Consider the following 19,118-nt stretch of genomic DNA (forward strand, 5'->3'; position numbering starts at 1 on the left):
ATTGAAAGTGAATGTATCATGTATCTGTGATGGTAGGTGATTGATGCCGTGCAGTGCTGCTGCAGTTCCTGCTGCTATGGTTTGTGAACTCCTTTGCTTCATTCAAGGACCATTTATTGCCATGTGAAGAAATGTGGACAGAATCTTATTTTCTATAACATTAGGTAGCAGAGAAGGCATCCAGGTCTTGTCTTACATGAATGAAGACCAATAACTTGAGTAATCTTTCATTTCTCAACATTTAATACCATCTATCTATATGCAATTTTTTCCCACATTCTTGAAATAGTTAGAAATTCATTTAATCAAATGTATAAATCTCACCTTTTACATAACTTCTAATAGGATTGTTAGTGATCAAAACATATTTATTTACACAGATGTCTTGCTGTTGCCATCTTTCTCAACAATTTGTGAAGTGAATTATAAGGCTCCACATAACATTGAGCTTTTTATGTCACTTCAAGTACAAACAACTAAACTATGCATTACACAATGCTGCTAAATATGAAGAACATGTCACCGATAATTTAATTCAAATTACTGAATTTTTTATTTAGTTTTTTTTTCTGCAAAGTTTTCCCAAGGGAAAAAGCTCATCTGACCACTGGCCTTTTTCACTCACATCACTCATATGCTGCAGAGAGACAGAGGCACCAGACAGAGGTCAGAAGTGGTGCAGCGAACAGATCAAACACTTCAGTAACGCTTACGCACTGCTCAGGACTAGTTTTAAAAGTGAATTCCCTATCTGGGTGATTTTTTCAAGGTTACACTGACACTGTATGGTCTGAATTCCCGATTTCTTTTTCTTTACAACCTCTTGAGCACTCAGCAGCCAGAGCTTTCCAAAAAGAAAAAAGGAGTCTGTAGAAATAGGAAGATAAAATGTTAATCTTTCAATCTGACAACTCTAAAAAAAATACCTGTATCTCTATATGCTGTGTAACCAGCTGCCATACGATGTCTGCATTTTGCAGATATATATCAGGCTTCAGATGAGGAAAATTAATGCAGCAGCCTGTTGAATGTCAACACTGACAGGAGCAATGAAAGGAAATCTGTACTATACAGTTTCTGGTCCTGGAAAGAAGGGAATTAATTTTATTGCTATGCACATCTATTTTTAGAGAAATAATACTGTACATGAGTTTCTGACTTTAAAACTCTCTTCTCAAATGTTTTGATGCACACTGACATTCATCATGCACATTCTTAGCAATGTCATTGCCCTGCAACTTTCTGGGACTGAAAACCCATACTTTATGTTAAGAAATAAAGTTTCTTTGTTCCTCTCTCTCTCACACACACACACACACTCATTTACACAACTGTGATAACTGTGTCATATTAGATATGAGATATGATTAATAAAACATCTTTACATTAATAATCTGGATCACCATGTGGAAATATTTACTACAAGGTCAAAAAGGTCCATAGAAAAGTAAGTTGGTTATTTTTGGGTGCTTCATGTGGTAATAGGAGGATTAATGGCTGTTATCCCTACCAGTTCTGGCTTACTCTCAAGTGGCAGTGGTAGACTGGACCCTTGGGTCTGATCAAAATGACCTGCATGGCTAGCTCCATGTCGGGAGCTGTTGGAGCTGCTGACACTGGGGCTCGGATCTGTCTGAATTGTCTCCATTTTTCTTTGTTTTTATATATACAAAATAAGACTGGTCCACAGTGGCTTAGTTTAAAATCAGCTAGTAGCCTTGCTTGCCTCCTGTTTAAATTAAATGTGATCATGTAACTGTAGCTTAGTCAGTGCTCAGTAACTTGGGCACTGATGTACTCTTTGAGCTTTATTTATTGCTAATTTAAGCTCGAAATTAAAAATCTTGATTTGTAGTTCCTAGACACCCACTTAAAGCTAAATATTACATGATTTCCCCACATTAGCTCTAAAACTAATTTAGTGCTACCATAGTTGTAGAAGAAATTACCAAGAGTCTGAGGGAGTAAAATATATAGAAGGTTTATTACAGGAGAAGTATAAAATACAGGCAATACTTGCAAGTTCGAGGGCTATCTTGCTGACTCTGGAAGCCGACAAGAGGACTCTGCCTTGCTGCATTTTCGGAATCAGTTTTATTCAACCTGATCCTAGCTGAAGGCCAATCTCTAAACTGATAAAAAGGAGAAGGGAGACTAGAAGGTGCCCGCTCTCTTACTGTCTCGCCCAAACAGGCTGCTATTTTCTAAACAACTGTTTGTATCTAGCAGCTGCCCATCAGTCTCAACTTTTCCCCATATAATGAGTCTGGAAGAAAAGTGGTCAGCCTGACCTCACACAAGAACCCAACAGGAGAATAATAACTTCAACGTTCTATATAAGGAAAATACACATTATGAAATGTAATTGAGGGTAATAAATGAATAAATGTATTATATGAATAAAAGAATGATTACACTTGTGTTATATGAGTAAATATGATTGATTATCATATGCATTAAAATTACTTCCACACCATATAACTAGCACTGATTTGTAGCTTCAGGCTAACATCAGTTTAATAGCCTTACAAAACATTAGAACTTGTACTTCTACAAATGTGCAACCAAATGTGAATTTTTTTAAAGAATAACTTATTGGGAAACTACTTTACAATTACCAAAAACTTGGTGTAGTGACACTGGTGTGTCCATGTGAAAGGCATTTCTGCCCTCCTCCAGGGAAGTGTCAATCACCTGCGAGGTGTATCAGATTTCAGAGGTGGTCATTGTCCCCCTGGCCACCTCACTGTAAGGTTTGTGCAAATTTGAGACTAAGGTTGCTAAATTTCATCTGACCTAAACATTCTTTGAGAGCAGCAGTAATGTAAAATTTGTCCATTTGACTACCAGCAACAGTTAGTTTTTCACCATCTGTCTTTCTGCATCACTTGGAGTACAACACAGTGCCCCATCTTCTCTGTCAGTATCTCACCCTTCATTCAGCAGAAAATGCAATACATCAAAGGTGAAATACATCAGAGAAAGGGCAGCGAATGGTCTCATAATTCTCAGATGGATCTGTACTTCAGTTTGCTGCCTCGGCACTGCTCTTGGCTCTGCTGTGCAAGGTTGGATGACTTTAAAAACACGTACAAAAGTAGCAGACATTTTTTCCTAAAAGAAGTACAGTAACTGCCCTTATTCAACAATAATTTCTTACTTTAAAGTGCAGCCCTTTTCTTTGTGTCATCAGTACCGTTAATATGTCTTCTCATCTAAATGTTAGGTTCTGCAAATCTGGGCTCTCTTTTTTTTATATAAGAATAAATCAACTTGGCAATCCCTGAAATTTCATTGCCACATGGAAACCCAAAGTAACTACAGTAAAGATATATTTCTTGCTTTAATTACTATCTATATCAGGGATCCTCAGTCCAGGTCTTCGAGTGCTCAGACTCAGACTCAGCTTGACATCAAGCCCTGCAAAGTTCTGCTTAAGTTTTCCTAAAATCCTTTGTTCTTTGATCTTCTTCTTTTTCCCTTTTCCATCTTCTTCCTAAAGCATTTGACTTGCACTAATGCATTTGATGAAGTGCTAAATGAAGTTGAGTGGAACGTTATCATGAAATATAAATCTGTTTTTTTTTATTTTATTTTATTTTTTTTAATTAATGACAGAAGGTAGCAACAGACACATGTGTTTAGTACAGCAAACATTATATATGTGGCTAACGAGTGTGTGAAATATAGGCAGACATTTGAAAGACTGGTGGGGTTTGAGGTTTTGGTGGGTAACCGTTCCAATGTGTTTACTTTGCAATTTACTGTAAGTAATGATTAAAGCATTTTTTTTTTCCTCTAATAAAGTACTTTGTGTTTGTAATACCAATAACCTCTTATTCAAAGTTCATATACTATCTAATATTCATTAAAAAATATAAAAAAATATTTTTGTTTTTGACAATTAAAATGTTATTTAAGGGTTTTCAGAGACTCAAGAATCTCATTCCTACCAAATTTATTGAAGATCCTGCAGTTAGTGATATCTGGTGGTTGGCCCAAGGTTGCAGTTTGCCAGAGGGGATGGAGGGGATGGTGGGGATTGAACGCATGAGGGAGGAATTAGAAAATTCAGCATCATTCAAGGGGCTCAGTGTGTCTCAGCCAGGTGATGGAGGCCTTCGCAAGGCAGAGGAGTTTCAGGTGCGACTTTCTGTTTCCCTGGCTGACAACACTGAGCGCAGAATGGATGACAACAGCATAATCTCTGCTGCCGCAGCTCTTAATCCATCGCACTGTCCCTCTGATGAAAACGAATGCATCCTCTACATGATGAGAAACTTCTTGCCATCCCGAAAACGCTTGCAATTGAGGCCACAACTAGTCCCATACTCCTGAAGGAGTTCCATCAATTTAAATGTAACGGTCTAACAGGAGAGAACATGCAAAAAAGTTCTACCTGCTATCTCCATGCTCCCAGTGTCCACAGCCGAGTGTGAATGAGGTTTCAGTTTGATGAACAGCATTCTTACCAGAATGTGTCCACACTGAATAATCTGCTTTTCATTGATGTAAATGCACCAAATGTTGCCTCCTTCCTGGCCCGCAAATTTGCGGAGATGTGGTTGAAGCAGGGGCTGCTTTTGATCCACCAACCGGAAAGTAGAAAAAAAAGGCTGAGATGCTTTATCAGAGTAGACTGTTTTTGTAGTGACCTATATAGGCTACCCAATTAACCACAAAAGAAAAAATAACATTTTGACAGCACATTGTGGTAGGCTTTGCCATATTTTAGGGTTAGGGTTAAATTTATATGGGGACTTTTTTTAATTAATTTTATTTATTTATATTTGGCACAAATTTAGGTTGAATATAATGAGCAAATATTTCTGGAAATCCAGGGATTCAGTTGTAATTTTAAAAAAAAGAGACCCTACTGCCGTGGTTATATAACCTGAGTTAAGCAAATTTACAGGAGAAACAAACATAGCCTCCAATATTGTTGGTCTGCTGTTGTGGTCATTTTTCTCAAAATTATCAAAATGTTGCTCAAAATGATCAGAATTACCCCCTCTGGTTTTTTTTCACAAATCGCACCCTGGTTGGCCATCCCACACTAACTAGTGTCTTATTTTGGCCACCCCATTAAAATTTCTTGGATACGCCACTGTAAAGAGCTCAGATTAAGGTAAAATTTTTGATAACAAGTTTTGTCTTTTTTGTTTTCTTTTAAAAGGGTTGCTTTCCTGGTTTTCATACTCAAAATGGTGCAAGGTTGCAACTGGTGGGGGTTTGAATTTTACACATGCTGGTGAACATGTGGAGTCTTTAAAAGGTCAGGAGCAAATAAAACACAGATCTAGACAAAAAGGTTTGCTTGTTTTTCTCAGGCCAAAGGAAGACTTGTGAAATTGAAAGCATCCACAGAGGGCAGACCACAGATTTTGTGCTATTACACTACAACTGCTACACATGGCCCGTGACGGTAAGAATATTGGACTGCGAGTTAGCGCTGGCTAACAAGACTGACAAACCTAGACAAGAGAATGGGGGAAAGAAGGGAGGCAGCTTTGGGGAGATCTAATGAGATCTGGGAGAGACAGAAGCAGTGAGACAGTGAAGATGTGAAACTGAGCAGTGATGAGTTAGCATGTTTGATGGGGTGTGAAATTGCAGTTAGCTTATCTAGTTGCTGTATTATGATAATAAGTTCCAGTTTTCCCAGCTGTTTACTGACCTCCTCCCAGCCTCTTCCGTTGGTGTAGGAGATTACATCAAGAAGCGGATTGGACAGGTAGCCGTCACTGTTGAAGGAATAGTCCCGCCCACCAATGGATATGTTGGTGAAGTACCTGGAATAGAGATGAAAGAGTAGAGAAGCAAATGAAACCACAAGCTGGAAATAAACAGATACTGTCTGGACTTCTTAAAGAAGTTCTCGTAAGAATTATAACAATGTGAACATTGCTTTGATGCATTGGAAGAAGTTTAAATCATGGTGGAGAAAAAATAAAATAAAATATAAAAGGTGATTTACTGCCATTTGCTGTGACCAGTTCACAGCGGACTGTTGTATCTCTGATTTATGGTAAGAGAAAAAAATAACATATCAAACTGAATTGATCTGGGATCATTAAGAACTGAGAGGAAGTGATAGAAGAAACTAAATTCTCTCCACATGTCAACTTATTAGGAATTCTTGCAGGAAATTAAAGGTGAACTAGAAACCTCTATAAGATGTTGTCATGCAACACGAGCAGCCCCAAAACATCCTGTAATCTTTATATGTTTGTCCTCTAGTTCCTTTTTGTGTTTTCTGGGGTTTGGAATGTAATTGGCTTTTTGTAGCCACTTGGCTGTGTTCCCACACAGCCAAGAGGCTCTTTAAAATTTCATTAAAGGTTTTGGGTCATAGAACTTTTACCAAACATTCACATCGCCTTAATCACAGTAGTAATTCAAGGAAATGAGGGATGAAGAGTAGTAGTAGTAAATCTGCTAGATAAATCCAAACTGTAATTCACTTCACTACTAATTGTAGCATTCTTAATTATAATCTATGTTCAAGGTAAAAAAAAAAAAAAAAAAAAAACAAGAAGAAGAAGAAGAAGAAGAAATCATCAAATAAAGACTGGAAAATCTCTCTATAAATCTAATAGCAAAATAAATTAAGGCCCACAGAATCATTACAAGCAACACAAAAAATTTCCAAGAAAAAATTCACTCTACAAACTAAGGCCACTAGAAAATAAAACATATTTACAAAAACAAGTTATTAATACAACAGTTGTCCATCAACGGCGTGCACATTTGATGCTTGGTTCAAAGTCTCCATCTCTGGCTTCAGTAGAAAGTGACAAAATAATTTGGCCTTTTTTGCAACTATTCATTTATGTTTTCATGTGGAAAGCTGCTCCTTTGTTTTAAGACTTGGAAATTAAAAAATAAATAAATAAATAAAATGGGGCTTTCAGAACACATTAGTCCTCAGTTACACTCCAGATGTGGAACTTTAACACCATAATGGGCATATGGACAGATGGAGAGGAGAACTAGATGCAAGAAGAGGATCTAAGAGTTTGTGATGGAATGTAAGGAAGTAGAAGTTCAGAAAGAAATCAGGGTGCAAGATTATGAAAAGCTTTGAAGGTGGAGACTTTTGGAATCAATATGAAAGTGAAGAGGGAGCAAATGGGGGTGTTTAAGGATAGGGGTGATGTGTTTAGTAGCTGATGTTCAGTTGATGATTGGGGCAGCAGAATTATGAACTAATTGTAGTTTATGGATTGTTTTATGTAGTTTATCTGGTTGAACAGATAGGAGAGAGTTACAGTAATCATGGTGAGAAGTGCATTTTAAAAAGCAGCGGCAAGTCTGTTTTTATTAGCGGCCCGCTTCCCACTCTGAATCGCGGCGCAGAGCGTTTTAGCAGACTACTCGGACTGAACACTTGGCTCCAGCATACTTGCAAAGCTTTGAACATTGATTTTATCGACAATTTTAACGTGTTCTGGAACCGCTCCACTTATTACACATCGGACGGTCTGCATCCGAATAGATTAGGTTCCCGTATTCTAGCATTCAATTTACAGTACACATTGCAATCAGATGCACACTGACTGTTTACATCTGACGTCCCCACGCTCATTTCTTTCTCTGTACAACCACATCCAGTATCCGATTACCCCGTGCTCACTAGCCCCCCCATCCGATCCTTACAGCTTGATCCACCATCCAATCAACAACCGCCATCATTAGATCCGGACAAAACAGACAATTGTTACATTCTTTCATCTATCCCAGTCATATCCACGAATAGAAACACATACAGACAGACGAAAAGAACAAACCGCACTCTTAAACCAGTCAACATCACTGTAAACAAACTCAGAAATAAAGCTTGCCCTACATCTCTGAGCATGGCTCTTTTAAACGTAAGATCTTTAGTAAATAAGTCTTTTATTATCAATGATTTAGTTTTAGACTTCAAGCTTGACTGTATGTTTCTAACTGAAACTTGGCTGGGTGCAGATGCGACTGCTGTCCTTGCTGAGGCCTCACCGCCTAATTTTAACTTTGCTTTTTCGACAAGACATGGTAAAAGGGGAGGTGGCACTGCTTCAATAACATCAAAAGCTCTTGCCACCAAACCTGTTTTATTCAATCACTATGACACTTTTGAATACCATGCTATCATTCTTAGCAGTCCTCCCATCCTGATTATAACCATTTATAGACCACCCAAGAAATGCTCAGCTTTTATTAGAGAATTTTCTGATTTTTTATCTATTATCTATAATTCTTATAGTATGATTGTTTTAACTGGTGATTTTAACTTACACATAGACAAACCCTCAGATCCTGTGGCAGCTGAGTTTTTAAGTGTTCTTAGTTACATGGGTTTTATTCAACACGTGGGGCAGCCGAGTCACAACGGCGGGCACGCCCTAGACCTCGTCATCACGTATGGCCTGTCTGCTGGTGTGTCCTCCGTTGTCGACTTGGCTGTTTCTGACCACTACTGTGTGTTTTTTAACGTCACCAGTTTTATCCAGCGGGGTGCCTCGGTGAGGACGGTGAGGAAGCGTCATCTGACCCCTGAAGTGGCTGCAAACTTTCTCCAGGTGTTAGAGAAATGTCCTCCTGCTGTTTTAACTGCCTCCTGTGATTTTATTGTTGAAAATTTTAACAGTAGACTTCAGTCAGCCCTCAACATTCTTGCCCCACAAAAAACTACATCCATTTATACTAAACCTATAGCCCCATGGAGGAATGAGGAACTGAAGAAAATTAAGAGGAAATGCAGGATGGCTGAGAGGAGATGGAGAAAAAACAAAATAACAATAAATTATCAAATTTACAAAGATCAACAAAAAATATACAATAACGCCCTTAGGAATGCACGAGATAATTACTTTTCAAAAATAATCAGTAACCATAAAAACAACCCCAAAATCCTCTTTTCAACAATAGATAATATCTTAAATTCAGATTCTATTATATCCAATTTTAACCCAACACATGCTCTATGCGAGGAGTTTGCAGACCACTTCGTGGGTAAGGTAGACACTATAAGACGTGATATTTTATCCTTTCAAAATAACATTATTTTAAATACATCTGAGTGTCTGCCTTTACCGGAGGAAACACTGGACAGTTTTGCCCTGGTTAACGCTGTGACACTTGATAAGGTTTTCTCCTCAGTGAGGCCTACCACATGTCTTTTGGACCCAATCCCAACTTCGTTTTTTAAGTCATTTTATGCATCTTTTAGAGACGAGCTTTTAAACATTATGAACTGCTCTCTTCAGACGGGGGTCTTCCCTGCTGCCTTTAAAGGAGCTGTGGTGAGGCCCCTGCTGAAGAAGGGCGGTTTGGATTTTAATGACCTTAATAACTTTAGACCGGTGTCCAACTTACCATTTTTAAGTAAAATTTTAGAGAAACTAGTTTTTATTCAGCTCGCTGATTTTTTAAACACACAGAATGTCCTTGAGAAATTTCAGTCTGGGTTCAGTGTGAACCACAGCACTGAGACGGCCCTTTCTAAGATTTTAAATGATCTTAGATTAAATTATGACTTAGAGAAGACAACAGTGTTGGTTCTCCTGGATCTAAGTGCTGCTTTTGACACCGTTGACCATACTATTCTTTTATCTGGTTTAAAGCAGCTCGGCCTCTCTGGTACAGTTCACAAGTGGTTCACCTCATACCTCACAGACAGGACATTTATGGTAAGCATGGACACCTACTCCTCTAGGGTCCGGGAGATCACATGTGGTGTGCCCCAGGGTTCGGTTTTGGGCCCAGTGCTTTTTAATCTATACATGCTCCCTCTTGGCGGGGTCATTAGGAGACATGGGGTCAACTTTCATAGCTATGCTGATGACACCCAGCTGTACATCTCCGTGTCTCCTGATGACTCAAGGCCAATGGATGCTCTTTTTAACTGTATTTTGGACATCAAATCCTGGATGGCAGAAAACTTTCTCCAGCTTAACCAGGCCAAAACTGAGTTTTTAGTCATCGGTCCTGGGGCCCAGAGAGAGAAACTTTTACCTAAACTACAATCAATGTCTTTTAATCCATCTTCACAAGTAAAAAACTTGGGCGTGATTTTTGACTCTGAGCTGACTTTTATTCCCCATATTAAGAATATTACCAAAATAGGTTTTTATCATTTAAAAAACATTGCCAGAGTGCGCCCAATTCTCTCCCGGGCTAACACAGAGATGCTTATGCATGCTTTTATCACAAGTCGTATTGACTACTGTAATGCCCTGCTTTCTGGTCTTCCCCAAAAAACCATCTCAGGTTTACAACTTCTTCAGAATTCAGCAGCACGTGTCCTGACAAAGACCAGAAGGCGGGCCCATATTACACCCATTTTACGATCACTGCATTGGCTCCCTGTGTGCTTCAGGATCGATTTTAAGGTCATTTTATTAGTTTTTAAATGTCTTAATGGTCTTGGACCTTCTTATCTCTCAGATTTGCTTTTACCCTATGAACCCTCGCGATCCCTGCGGTCCTCCGGCAGTAGACTTTTAGTCATTCCTAGGGTCAGGACACACACCCACGGGGAGGCGTCGTTCCAGTGGCGCGGCCCTCACCTGTGGAACAGTCTGCCGGAGGACCTCAGGGTTGCAGAGAACATTCAGGTTTTTAAGACTCGGTTGAAGACCCATCTATTCAGCTTAGCTTTTAGTTGATATTCAGTTATTTAAGTCTTAATTAGTTTCGTAATATTTGGTTTTATTACTTCTGACGTTTTATACACTGAGTGCTCTTTTACTGCCTTTTATTGTTTCTGGATCCTTCCAGTGTTTCCTCTACGGGGGTCCGTCTGTACTGGGGGTGGTGTCCGGCTGTGGCTGATCGATGCGGTGGGATGTACGTCTTGGCGGTGGGGGCTGGTGTTTCAGCCAGGTCTCCCCGGGCCGCCGTGCTCCTGTGTCCCTGCAGTTGCAGAAACTTGGCAGAATACTGTCCCACCCTTGGTGCAGATGGATCCCCTTCTGATGAGGTTTCCTCATTTGTCCATCTGCACCTGGCATCATGTACTTTGAATTTGAAGGAGTGTTTGTGCGTGTATGGGGGGTGGGGGGTGAGGGTGATTGGACGGGAATGTTTTTAAATGTAAGGCGCTTTGAGCCACAATCTTGTACGAAAGGCGCTTTATAAATAAAGTTTTGATTGATTGATTGATTGATTGAAGTGACAAGAGCTTGCATGACAAATATGGCATTATTAGGTATGAAAAAGAAAAACAAAAAAAAAGGCCAAGATAGTGACTGTGATACATTGTAATTTAAAAATTGTGGAAATAAACCTGCTCTCTCTGCCATTTTTTATTTATTTATTTATTTTTTTTTTTTGTATGTAATAGTCAAAGTATTTTTTTTTTATTTTGAACATTTTGCTGTTAAGTTATTGACTTTCATCTCAACCATTTACTAAAAAGCATTCATTCTTATTTTTCTTGTCTGAAAGTGAATGAAAAATCCAAAGAAACATTTTTCATTAACTTCTTTTTAATGTGAACTTTAAAGGATTTATAATATATTACATAAATGAAAATTTATTAACCAAGTAAGATTATTTAGCGTATTTTATAAGATAGTGTACTCTTAAGGATGACAGATTATCGGCAGAAAAAAGTAAAAAAATAAAAAAATTATATGCAAAAAAATCATGTTTGAATTGTACCGTTACCAGTTTATCTTGCTGGGTAAATCTGCTCCTATGTCCGTTATGGCAGAACTTATCTGTGACAAAGTGGGTGAGCCTGAAGTTCACCACTTGTCCCTATTATTTGGACTTTATTTCTTCTGTCATCTGGTATGCTCCTGTTTAACATTGTCTGTGTTTGAACCCATATTACAGGCTAGGAGTTTGGGTGTGGCCAACCCAGCACTTCAGAGCTACAGGTGTGGGTGATTTAAGAAAATGGTTTAGCCTAAATCAGAGCAGGTGTGTTTTTACAGGGGTATATAATCAGTTTGCTGGGGAAGCTCTCGAGAGGGAAGTAAGGAACCAGAGAATGCTTGTGGATACAACTGGATTAATAAACCTTGCTTCATTAAGAAACCCTGGACTGCTGATTCTGTTTCTTCCATTTATTCGACCAGTTTGGCCTCTATCTTACATTATCTAATCTGTCCCAGATATCAAAACATATTTGGCCCAATTGTGGCCCACATCTGCGGTTTTCTTTGGCCCATATCTGACATTAACTTCTAACGCTGATATAAGTGCTCCATATAAGAGTGAATGCTGAAACTAAGCCACACGACCACCACGTGTGCTGCAAGGAAACTGCCAAAATCTATATCCAGGTCGGCTCTTCATGTTTGGACCACCTTTGGGCTACAGAACATTTACTGTAATCCAAGTCCAGACTACCATCTCTGGCGAACACAACACTCCCCAGTGCTGTTAACTTAAAGTTCAGAATCCATTCAAATATGTTTGCTATATAGGGGCCGGGGTTTCCTGGACATTTTAAAACCAAGTTTTCAAAATTTGTGCACATGCATTAGTATTATTAATTATTATTTAAAGCACATCGATCAAGCTGTTTGTTCATAATTTCAAACAATAAACTGTCCAGTTTGTCACATCCTGGCGAATATTCTGACAAAAAAATAGCTTTTTTTTCAACATGGTTTTTACTACTACTACGAGTGAATGTCAAAGCTTTTGAAAAAAGTAATGTTTAAAATCCCATTTGGCCTAATCAGAGCAAAACCCACCATTTAGTGCTGTCATGTTTCACTTTCTAGGAAGGATTTTCATCATTTGAAAAATTTTGCTGTTAGTTTGACAGAAATTTTTAGAATGACTGAGTTTCCAAAAAGGGCACAAGGGAAAAGGCATCAAGTTTCTGCTCTGAAGTAATCAAAAGGTGTGGCAGCAGAGCTGAAACCTTCCCTGCCAGGGACACACCTCATGAAGAAAGCACATTGCTGCTGATAGGAGAAAAAATCTGCATTGTTTTTAACACCATGAAGTGAGAGACATAAAGACAAGAGGAGGAGAGGATGGAAGTGAGAGATGAGAAAAAGCTAAAGTCGCTATAATGTTTTGCCATTTTCAGTTTTTTTGTTCTTTTATTTTGGCGGGGGTTTAACACACAGAGAAAGGAAAGAACCACTGTTGGCCGACAACTTGCCCACACACTTAAATCTCTAATATACAAGCACATGGTACATCAGTGCAAAGAAGAGATTATAAGAGAGGAAAGTCAGAACTTTGACTTGGTTGTTTTTTTTTCTTGATTTTATCATCTAAGTTAAAAGTACCGGGATGAAAGAAGGACATCAAAAACATTCTAATGAAACCTTCCTTCATGCTCACAAACACACAGTGAATCTTACGGATAGTAAACAGCAGTAACTCAAATAACACTCAAACTGCAGTTAAAATCCAGCAAAACTCACACTGCAGGAGCAAGTTCAAAAGAGATCAGCTGTAGTTTCTACAGCAGGGATCACCAGCTCTGGACCTCTTGAGCAAGGGCCATGCAGGCTTTTACTGTGCTGCAACACTCCTGGTTAAAATCAAAGAGTTCTCCATCAGCTTGTTGTCAAGGTCTGTGCCAGCCTCTTTATGACCTATTATTTGAGTCAGGTGTGCTGCAGCATGGACATATTGAAAACCTGCAGGACACTGGCTCAAGAGGTCTGGAGTTGGTGAACCCTGGTCTATAGTAACTAACCATCTGGAGCCTTACACAATCTTTCTTTGAGCTCTGAAGTCTTATGGAAACAATGATAATAATACAAAAAAAGAGAGAATGAAGTCCTCACCAACTCTAAAACAAATACAACCTCAAATGAACAACAATATATGACATTATTCTATGTCATCATTTACAAGCGTGTTATGGTTTTGGTTTAGTTTTTTTTCTTTTGCTTTCTGTTTCCAGTCTTGTTTTTACATCTTTAGTCTGTCCCTTGTGGATTCTACGTACCTTACCTTACATTTCCTGCCCCATCACACCTAGTTTGCAGTCGCTTTTGTCACATCTGCTCCACGTTTAACCATTAGCTCCTTCTGTGTAAAAATGACTTGGTTTCTTTTGTGCATTGCCACATCCTTGTTAATCATTTCCCAACTGTCATTATATAATTCTTGCTCAGCTATTCTTTTAGTCTTATGGGTTTTGTTAAATAATTTTTCAGTCTAGAACCGGTTAATCCTGTTACAGGACTTGTCTTTCTTTGAACTAAGCCTAATTCTGATGCCCATCTGCCTCCTGCCTCATCATGCTGTGTTTGGATCCTTTCTCCTCATCACTCCTCATCACATCTATAGAAATCAAGAGGATAAATAACATTTTAGAACACATGCACACCCAGATAGTCCAGAGACAGTCCAGGGGACTTGGTTGAAACAGCGAGCTATCCACTATCTTACTCAACAACGTGTTCTATGTCACTTCTACTCTAGTTCACCGGATAGTTTGTTTGCTTTCACACAGTAAGTGAATTGAACCAGGGTTCAACTACAAGTGACATGAGACCCCCAGTTTTTTACATGGACCAGATTTAGCTTCTTTGGTCCATAGAGTGTGAATGAGTGTTCAGACCGCTCCAAATGAACCGTACTTTCCATGGAAGTGGACCAGAGTTATAGAAAACCAAAGCGTGCTAAAGTGAATGTGCCTGACAGCATAATTAGAAAGAGACAAAAGAAGTCTAGTTATTTTGGAAGGTGATGCAGGAAAAGTGAAGTCCACACAATTAAAATAAAAATGGCTAAAATTACATCAAACCAAACCACAGCACAGATGTTGGGCCCATAATCCTCACTGTGCTACCATGGTTATTGCTTTAGGTTGCATTCAGTATAAGTCCAGTAAGCTTGGTATGATTGTAGACTTGGTTCAGCATGAATGCAACCCAGTTTGCATTCATGCTGAACTTCACTAAAAAAAAAAAAAAAAAAAAAAAAAAAAAAAAAAAAAAAAAGAGGCAGCTCTGCATCAAGAATTATGAAGGGGAAGACGAAGAAATGAAGAAGACAACTGGTTCATCCATTGATAAGGATAACTTCTGTTTTAACCACAAAAGAGCAAAGCATGGAGCTGTATTAAATCCCAGCGGCCTTGGGTTGACAACATTTCTATTTTACCATGTTCTTCCATGTCTGACTGTGAGCTATTTCTCCCGGCCTGAGCAAGTATGTTTTGGTTGTGTTTATCCACAATGCCGTGTACTAAACCCATAATGCACCTTTTTGTATTCCGCTGCCTGTATTTGGTCCACTTGAAGCGGACAAACATTCACATTTGCAGGTGGACCTGTGCACCCCTAGTCATATGGTGACTTGTGAATCAAATTTAGCTTTTGATTACAAGAACTTAGAAGGCAGATGAAAATTGATATGGAAACTCCTAAAGTACAACTTCAACAACTAACTACAAGTAATGTCAGCCACTACAACAATGTTCATTCAGTTTGACTCCACACCCCAAAGGAGAAAAAAAATCAGACTGTTGTTCAGCTATTTTAAATTCAAGTCACTCTCAGCACTCTTAACTACTTAGAGAGAGGAAGAGAGACAGAGAGAGAGAGAGAGAGAGAGAGAGCGCGCGCGAGAGAGAGAGAGAGAGAGAGAGAGAGAGAGAGCATCAAGAAATCCACAAAAAAAAAGCATGAAGGTTGAAGGTAGATGAATAGACAAATAATGTTATCCAACTGAATAGAAGCTGAAACTGCAGCTTGAACACTGGCCAAAACAAGCAAATAAAGCCTCAGCATAGCAGCTGAGAATTCATGTGAGGCTGCTACCTAAATTACTCTCAGGCCACATTACCAAACCCACCTACCGTAACAACTATTGAGCATTCAAGAGTTAAGCAGTGCTACAGTAAATACACAGCAGCCATTACATGAAAAAATATCACTGAATATTCATGTCAACCTGCAGCAGTTTATATAAAACAGCTTCCAAAACACATTTAAACATCAACTACAGGCACAACTACACATAGCATGTCATTTTTTGGGGGCATTTTAAAAAGGCTGTCACCTTTCTCATCACTAGGAAACTTTCTAGCCATCATAGCCAGAGTTTTCGTAAGACAAGGTCTGAAATCTGCTATTGTTCCAAAAACAACTGATGTTTTCTGACATCCTCACAGGACTTTGTTTGTTCTCTTTTAGCTGGTTTTACCCGCGAGGAAAAAAGTTGGGCTTGAAGCTCAGAGTGGCACAAGTCAGACATGTCTTCATCACTTTGAGGGCCCTGCCAGTCTGAGGTTGAGTTTAAGCTACATTCCTTTCTTTTACTCTCACCTTCTTCTACTTTATTCTTTACTTTTTTCTCAACCTCTGCTTCTTTACTTTTTTTTCCCCTGGCAGATAGTATTGTACAGCAATGAGGAGCAGGGAACCAGAGGTGACAGCAAAGAGAGAGCGCAAAGAAACAGCAGGAGGTGGGAGGAGGTGGAGAGGGCAGAGGAGCAAAAGAAACAAAGAGACTGTGGATGAGAGAGAGGATCCAGGGAAGTGAGAAAGAATAGGAAAGATAACGAGAAAGACAGAGAGGAAAAAAGAAATTGAGATGGAGGAGAAAGATAGATACAGACTGAGTCCAATGTAGAGAATGAAAGACAGAATTTGTTGTGAAGCACATAAACATGAGGAGACAAATGCAGAAAACAAATCTCTAATATATAAACTTAAAAAAATCCAACAAATACATTATAAGGGAGTGTTTAGGTTTAGTGTTGCATGCTGTCTGATGCACAACATTCTACATGGATTTTAATGAGCCTGAGTGATGTGAATTTTGCCAACTTTAGTTTCCAAAAGTCCAGTGGGATCCTCTGCAACCAACAACATGCAGCCCAAACATTTGTAACTGCATGGACAGACTGTGCCTTAATCACTGTTCATTCAGACAGAAGCACAAAGACACCAACGTGATCACTTTTTTACGGAGAGACTGTGTAGAGATTTGCACTTATCCAAACCTGAAGAAGGATTACATGCCCAGGCACACTGAGCTTCAGTACAGCTGACCCAAAAGGAAGTGTGGAAAGAGGTTGGCAGCACAAACATATATACGTAAACGTTACATTGGTCCTCAGTTCGTGTATCAACAGCACATGTATTATCATGTATCCTAGCAAGTTGGGAGATTTCAACAGGACTGAACGGAGGAAAGATGTCTGGACCCTCTGTGGTTTGGGGCTGTCCAAATTCTAACACTCTAACACTCTCAACATGATCACAAGGCCTTCAGTGTAAGAACTACAAGGTTGTAGTATAATAACAGTTATTACTATTAGGATGTTTTTTCAGTGCTGCAATGCATTTTTTTATAAACCTTTAATAAGAGGTCTTTGTGTAAATGTTCCTAGTTGATGTTTTAAAATGACAAGGGATTTCACATTTCAGACAGAGTGATAGATCGATAGATATGTCTTACACCTATTTTTCATCATGTTTATTTTGTAAAATTTCCATTAGGGAAGTGTATATTGTTGCCGTGTTAGGAAATCTTGATATCCCTAAATGTAACATGTAGTACCCTTGATGATGGGGGGCACATGTACCAGAGTGAGATGAATGTGTATGTGAAGGTTGAGGGCAGAGAGAAAAAATAAAATGGCTTAAAACTGGGATCTGCAACCTGCTGCTCTGGAGCCACAAGTGGCTCTCTGGATTTTCCACGCCATGTCGACAAGATGCTGTATTGACTCCTTCAAACTTGCTGCTTTTAAAGATGATCAGCTCAGGTGGACTGCTCTGCTGAGGCTTCTAAGACATTTTGCACCTTCCTTTGACTTAGTTTGTTATTCTACTTTAAATTATGCCCATTATACAACATTTACTAAGACTGGTTTATGCTATATTTTTAGTCTATACTTTATTATGTATGAATTGTTGTACTTGTCTGAGACCTGCCAAGGAAGAACAGATGCAAATTAGCTGTTAGGCTAACCCTGAGCACATTTAGATTTGGTATTTTTACTTATATTCATAAACGTGAAATATGTGCCTTTCATATAAATAAATAAATATACACCATTAACTTGCCATTCATTTCTACAAATGCATGAGAAATAATAACTCAGAGTTTAACCTGCAACTCAGGAGGCAGAGACGTGTGAAAGCAAAGAGGCTGGGAAGGAATGAGGGAGGAAGTGAGAAAGCCTCAGTGGGAGACCTTGTTCTTTATTCTGCATTATATAGCACAGAGCAGAAGAGCTGAGATGGAACATAGTTTAATCAACACATTCATGACTGAGACACGTGACAGCTGTACTTCAAACAACAGAAGAAAGGTTCCCTGTGGAATTTGAACATTTTTTTTTCTCTTTATTACTTTTCAAACTGGGGAAAATGAAAGAAAGAAGAGAAGAAAAAATAATATCAGGAGAGCTGCAGCTGTGGAAGAAAATTTAAATGAAGAGAAAGGGTAATTTAATACAAACTGGTCAGGGTTGCCAATAATTCAGGGATAGAGTGGAGGGTAAAACCAAAACATCAATTTTAGATTAATTTTGATTTGCAGGAATGATTTGATCAAGCATAACCAAACTTTTAACCTTTTAGATGCTGTAGACTTTTTTTTTTTAAGTTTTTAAGGCAAATAGTAAACGAGAAAAAATGTTGAATATAAACCAGATTTTATGATGGCAGGAAAATGACTCATTTAATTTCATATTGTAGCATCACAGGTTGGCAGTATTAGCGTATTAGATTACATAACATTGCATGTGTGAATGTTTACACATCAATGTTTCTTCAATTTTTTTTGCCTTTGGGGTGGCAGGTGTTGCAGCGGGGGGGTTGAATGACAGTTGTTGACTGCCGATGAGTGTGGCCGACTGCCAACGGAGACAGTTTATTGCTGGCAGCTGAGTCACATGTCTGCTTTCTAGTGGTGGAAAGCGGTAACAGGTTTAAGTTCTCTGGCCTAATATTTGTCACATTTTTGCAACTTTGGCGCCTAAAGGGTTGAAATGCATATAAACATGTCAGTCCTGCTGAAATTGTACCCAAGTGAAGCTCTCAAAGTTGGACTAACATAATTAGATAATCCAGTTCCTGGAAAAACAGAAGTCACATCTCTATTAAACCTTCCTGGTTTAATAAATGATGGATGGATGAATAAATACACAAATCATTATATACATTTTCAAAGATGGGTGAAAGTTT

At 38.8% G+C, this 19,118-nt stretch overlaps 1 protein-coding gene across 1 annotated transcript in view; it reads right to left on the reverse strand.

Annotated features, from left to right (window-relative positions):
• grin2da (glutamate receptor, ionotropic, N-methyl D-aspartate 2D, a) overlaps nucleotides 1-19,118 on the reverse strand; it is a 182,976-nt gene that overhangs the window by 87,429 nt on the left and 76,429 nt on the right. Inside the window, exon 6 of the mRNA XM_042012134.1 lies at nucleotides 5,678-5,792. Coding sequence (XP_041868068.1) covers nucleotides 5,678-5,792 — 115 coding nt within the window. The remainder of the gene's footprint in view (nucleotides 1-5,677; nucleotides 5,793-19,118) is intronic.

This window comes from Melanotaenia boesemani, chromosome 17, assembly GCF_017639745.1.
Source record: "Melanotaenia boesemani isolate fMelBoe1 chromosome 17, fMelBoe1.pri, whole genome shotgun sequence".
Taxonomy (NCBI): Eukaryota; Metazoa; Chordata; class Actinopteri; order Atheriniformes; family Melanotaeniidae; genus Melanotaenia; species Melanotaenia boesemani.